Here is a 6,211-nt window from a genome sequence, read left to right on the forward strand (position 1 = left end):
AACACCAAATTGATTAAAGGGGTGGTGTAGCGTAACCCTTTCAAATCGTTGCCATCGCAATTTATAGCTTCTAGTAGGGCTAGTACCATATGGTGCTTGTTACCAGAAATACCGTATCTGCATTCTGCAAAGGACCATCACCATCTATAATACTCCCCAAAACCTTCGAGCAGTGTTCAAAAAAACTACAATAACAACAACACGATCTATGATATAAATACAAGCAGTTCTCTAGGACTTATCCAATTTGTTACATTAAAAGGATCTGGCAGATAGCTAGCCACTAACAACTAGACTTTTATTCTGGCAAGGGCAGAACACGAAGACGGAAGGTGCTAAATCGTTTTCCTGTAAGAATGCTCACCATACCAACACCTTTCGGCTGCTAGAAGCATTCTAGAACCTACTTGCCCCTTCTTTATCTGAAGTGTTAATCTTGTGAAAGCGGGCATGCATCTGACTCCATTTTGAGGAATGCCTGTATCTTTCAGCAGAAATTTAAGTGCTATTCTACAGTATTTCCACGACTTTCGCCTGATACACTATAGTCAGCTGTAAGATTTACCTAGTTTTTTGATCGATATGTTATACAACAAAGCATATCCCTTCCATTAGTTTGGAAATTTGGGTGTATAATATCGTCCGCTATGTGCACCCTTTTGCTAATCGTCCACTGCTGGGGACCCTTAAAATCCTCATCGAAGTGCAGATAGGGCTTAGATAGTCTGTTTGTCCAGTATTTGATGATACTAAGTTGCTATGTCCAGACAGCCTGTCATAAAATTGCCAGTTGTTGTTGTTGGAATGTCTGTGTCTTGTTGCAGAAGTTTAAGTGCTATTCTACAGTATTTCCACTACTTTCGCCTGATACACTATAGTCAGCTGTAAGATTTGCTTAGTTTTTTATCGGTATGTTATACAACAAAGCATATCCCTTCCATTACTTTGAAAACTTTGGGTGTATAATATCGTCCGCTGTGTGCACCCTTTTGCCAATCTTCCACCTCTGGGGACCCTTATAATCCTCATCGAAGTGCAGATATGGCTTAGATAGTCTGTTTGTCCAGTATTTGATGATACTAAGCTACTATGTTCAGACAGCCTGTCATAAAATTGCCAGTCATTGAATGTAGTAAAAAAATATCTGTTTCTTTATCTCTCAAGTACGAGGAGACAGCTTGGATTTGTTCGATCAGTAGAAGAAACAGAAAAACGGGCAATTGTATACTATTGTTGTGATATGACATTATTGGACCACCTATGTGTGGTCCGAGTTAGTATTGTTTGGTTTAGGTTATATTCTTATAAAATAAATGATATATCCTTTCGTACTCGATTAATGTTCCTACTCTATTGAATATTAAAAATCATATATTTTTACATCGAATATTATTACGAAAATCTCCGCTCTATATTATTTCACTATGCCTAATTAAAATTTAAATATAGTTTGAATTACGCTCACTCAACTTTTCGACAGTAGCATGTGGTTGATTTTGGAACTCGAAGTGTTCTGGATTACCAAGTATGTCAGAGAAATCAATCATTTCATCCTTGCCCAATAAAACATCGCGCATCATATTGCTGTTGGTGTTTTAGAGAAAAAGTGCATATCAATTTTAGAGCCTACAATCATATCAGCCATAAATTTACCTCGAATGTAGGAAAGGTAGACGTCCAACCTGATTGGCAGCATGCAACTCCATAGCCATTTTGAGTGGTACACCTTGTCCTTCCCTATTCCTAGCTACTTGCAATAGCCAATCGTTTTCAGCAAAATCTACTGGCAGTTTAGACGTTGTCTGTGTTAAAGCATTCTTGTGAACGGGTGCTGTCCAGTTTGGTGATGCATCGATAACTTGATAAGTGGTTTCCTGTTTTTGTATTTATAGAATTGGATCAAAATTTAACATAATTTTTTCTAAACTGTAAATTAACTTACCATTGCTAAATATGCGAATTATTTCGTGCTGAATGACAATACAAAAACGATCAAATGTTGCCATACTCGGGTGCGGCGTGAATTGTCAAAATGTCAAACATGCTGCTAGCTCAATTATTATTGTTGCTTTACACTGAGTGTACACTGCGCCAAATAATTGAGGTAATCCACACGTTATTTATATTAGTTCCAGTTTTCAGCGCCAGTTTAAACTCCATTTAAAGTTTACTTGAGTTTAACTGGCAGCTTAAACTAAGATGAGCAGCAAAATTTGTGGTAATACTTTATAACAGAGGTTGGCCTCTAATACGCGTCCAAAAATATCGGGTAATAGTCTAGTTGAAGGGTCGACTGTTAATACGCTACCAAAAATGTCGAGAGAGGTGTCAAACGACGCGTCTTGACATCAATATTAATAATCCGAAGGCGGAAAATAAAAATTTTAACTCGTTCAAAAGATATTAACGAAAAACCGAAAAAGACCCGAGGGTACCTCCAAAACAGGGGGTGCCATAGTATTTTTGGTAAAAGTCTAGTTGAGGGGTCGACTGCTAATATGCTACTAAAAATATTATTTATGTCCGGAGATATTTGCAGTTGAAGTTGGCGATTTTCATGTGGTTGTTGTTGTTGTGTACCCACAAAAAAAATCGTGCATCACCGTGGCGGTAGCCACGGTTATACCACACACCCGGACTTGGCCCAGGGTTATTTTTTATAAGCGCGGCCGAAGGCCGCCAACTCAGAAACGTGTTCTGCGCAAAAATATTATGGATCCCACCCCCGGTTTCGGAGGTACCCGCGAGTTAATATTTTTATTTTCCGCCTTCGGATTATTAATACTGATGTCAAGACGCGTCGTTTGACACCTCTCTCGATATTTGGTAGCGTATTAGCAGTCGACCCCTCAACTAGACTATTACCGTATTTTTGAGCAGAACACTGTTATGGAATCGCATTTTCGTTGAAAGCAGTAAGGAAGGCGGTCGGCATGATGTTGTGGTGCACAGTGGCTAGTCATTGTCGGCTGGGGCGGGTCCTTGCCAACCTTACTGTTCCTGCGCCATAATCATAAAAAAGTTCCTATCATGCCTATCAAACTAGCAGCTGTCAAATTTAAAATAAACTGATAGAAGCGCAGAGACGACTCAAAACGCTTATAATTCAAAATAAAACAACATCCGGCCGAACCGGATGTCACGGACAGACCGTTAACATTCAAAAAATTTTAACTTCAAAAAAAATGAAGCGCAAAAAAAATTACCGAACCGGACACGGCCGGTTACTAAAGCTGAAATTCAAAAGAACAAACAAAAGCTGAAAAGTAAAAGAAAGGGAAAAGGGTCTAATATATAGAGGGGCGCCGCGGGTGGTGTTGCGACGCCCGGTGCTTTATCCCACCCTCAAAATCCATGGCCACCGACGCACCTATTTTTCGGTGGCCCCTTACCTGCTTTACCCTATGCCTTCTAAATAAAGGGTGACTTCAGCATTCCCATTTTAAATACTTATTTATTTATAATTCATTTCTATTAACGTATGTAAGCAACAAAAAAAAAATAAGATAATGCAGGTTTCTTAACCGGGGCTACAGCATTGTTGAAATACGAATAGCTAATTACACTATGAAAATGTAGGTAAGTGTGTGTGGTGTATAAAGTGAGACAAAAAAAAATGATCCAACAGATCACACTTTATGGGGCCGAAATCGAAACGAAATCTAATATGAATACTTAAGTCTGACTAAGCTCGTTCTGTTGGGGGTTCTTTTCTTTTCTCTTACTTTTGCCCGTAATATTTTAAATTATACAATTATTTATGTCTCCTCTTTTTTTTAATCGTTATAAACGCTATGTGTGAGAAAAATATGTAATTAAATGGGCTTATGTATTGTAAATATACTACCTACAAAGTAAGAATTTGGTTGAATTTTTTTCTTTTTCATTCACATTCACAAAACATATTTTAGGACTATAAGTTTGGATACAAATTTCGATATTTGGGGCTCTCTTACAAAATTATTATGTGGTTGTGGTAGAACTTACTTTTGAGTGTCGCAAAATATCAATTTGGTATAATGGCATAGTATAATGAGAATAATATGTAATATGTACTGTCGCGTAGCAAATAATTCGGATTTGGGATGAACATGAATTGCCAGAAGATTGAAACTATGTTCGAGTTCGTATATTCAAGCTTATTCCAGCTTATTCAAGCATATTCAAGTTTATTTCTGTGTAAAAAAAAGGTTATGTAACATTCAAGTTGACAATAAATTAGACACATTACTTACCCCAGTATCTTTCTCCGTCCGTTCGCTACGCGTGGTAATTTTCCAATGACGGAATTTTGTAGATCAATTTATACCGCTCAACGTAACGGAATATGCGAATGACGGAACAAAGAAGAAAGAAATGGGGTGAGCAAAGGACAACTAAACAGAGATGCATTTGTGGTGAAGTATGCATTTGGTAACTTAAGGTTGCCATCTAGTTTACATTTCAAATAATTCAATCTATTACATCCCCGCCCCCGTGAATCACGCTGGATTCACCACCATGTCGAGCTTGGCCAGCTTTGATGCAGGACGATGAACCGAGCCAGTAGGTGTCAGCACGTCTGCCCTCCGAACTGGACCATCCTTGCCAGGGTATGTCCTTTAGATCCTGCCACGACGCCACTCTTTCCTTGGCTCGTTGGGGTCACAAATTAGTACCAATTCCCCTTCTCGCAGCGGGTCTGTAGGCGAACACCACTTTGACCGCCTGGTCAGTGTTGGCAAGTATTCCTCTACCCATCTCTTCCAGAATCGATCTCGCATCTGCCTGACGATATGCCACTGCTTACGTAGGGAACAGTACTTCTCCGGCGGCTCCATGCAGCTTGGAGTTTGCGCTGTGTTGGCGCTACCCAACAAAAAATGGTTGGGGGTTAAAGGCTCCTCTTGTTGTGGGTCAACGGGTAAATGCGTTAGTGGCCGAGAGTTCACTATATTCTCAGCATCAATCAACAAACTCTGAAACGCGTGCTCCTTTGGATGTATCTCTTTCATTGTATGACGTAGCCCCTTCTTCACGCATTGCACCATGCGTTCCCAAGCACCCCCTGCCGATGGATTTTCAGGACAGTTAAATACCCACTCAACGCTCTTACTTGACAGCTCGCTCTGTAATTCATAGCAATCAAACACATCTTTGAAGCGCTTTAACTCGCCGTCCACACCGACGAAATTTTTCCCATTATCCGATCGTATCCGCTTTGGAACCCCTCTTCTATTCATAAAGTTGCGTAACGCAAGGATACATGCGTCCGTTGAAAGGTCATGTGCAACCTCAAGGTGGATAGCCCTCATCGTCAGGCATGTGAACAAGGCCACCCATCTCTTCTCTGTGCGTCTCCCAACTGACGCTTACGGGCCCAAAGTAGTCCAAGCCGGTGTACGTGAACGGTTTCACATATGGAGTTACTCGATCCTCCGGAAGTTGTCCCATCTGCGGTGCCTGCGGCTTCGCCCTCTTAATTTTGCATGTATTACACCCTGCTATGACTCCACGAAGGACCTTTCTTAGATTCAGGATCCAAAACCTTTGTCGTATCATACAAATTGTCGCCTCGGTGTTCAAGTGCTTCATACGGCTATGCTCATGGGAGACGATAAGCTTTGTTACGGGATGTTTTGGCGGTAGGATTATCGGATGTTTTGCGTCGTATGCCAACCAGCTGGCTTCATTCAAGCGACCACTGACCCGCAGGAGTCCATGAACGTCTATGGACGGCGAAAGAGCGTACAGTGAACTGTTAGCTGGCACGGCGACGCCATTCTTCAACCGACTTATCTCGTCGGCAAAGGCTTCGTTCTGCACTTGGCGGCACAATAACTGCTCTGCTGATTCAAGTTCTGAAGCAGTCAACCCGTATTGCAATGTACTGCTGGCTTGTCGGGTGGTTATTTTGCAATTATTAATGAAGCGTAGGACCCAGGCGACGGCTCTTTTCGGTTTTATATACGCTGAAAACCTTTCAAAGTCAATACCGATTTGTTTAATAGCCAAAAGTGTAAATTTAGGGCGCAGTTCTTCATGATCCTCTGTAGCTATATCATTGGAAGTACCTGTTGGCCACTGACTCTCACGCCGATGCAAAAACCCTGGACCCGTATACCATCGAGAGGACGGGCCCACATTTACGTCTTTGTGAACTCGAGTGGCCTCGTCGGCAACGTTTTCCTTTGTGGGTACCCATCTCCAATCCGACGGCTTTGACACACTC

General features: G+C 41.2%; 1 protein-coding gene across 1 annotated transcript; it reads right to left on the reverse strand.

Moving 5' to 3' along the window:
* Positions 1-1,353: 1,353 nt before the first annotated feature.
* Positions 1,354-2,058, reverse strand: Pomp (proteasome maturation protein). Its single transcript, XM_067764335.1, has 3 exons — positions 1,943-2,058; positions 1,654-1,874; positions 1,354-1,584 (listed from the first exon to the last, which is right to left on the reverse strand). The coding sequence occupies exons 1-3, from the start codon at positions 1,943-1,945 to the stop codon at positions 1,440-1,442; spliced, it is 369 nt and encodes a 122-aa protein (XP_067620436.1). The 5' UTR covers positions 1,946-2,058; the 3' UTR covers positions 1,354-1,439.
* Between the last annotated feature and the right edge of the window lie 4,153 nt (positions 2,059-6,211).

This window comes from Eurosta solidaginis, chromosome 2 (assembly GCF_040869045.1).
Source record: "Eurosta solidaginis isolate ZX-2024a chromosome 2, ASM4086904v1, whole genome shotgun sequence".
Lineage (NCBI taxonomy): Eukaryota > Metazoa > Arthropoda > Insecta > Diptera > Tephritidae > Eurosta > Eurosta solidaginis.

Excerpts from the sequence above, each read along its gene's own strand:
- Pomp (XM_067764335.1), bottom strand. Across the intron at positions 1,585-1,653 it reads CTACCTTTCCTACATTCGAG|CAATATGATGCGCGATGTTT; the intron begins GTAAATTTATGG and ends AAACACCAACAG.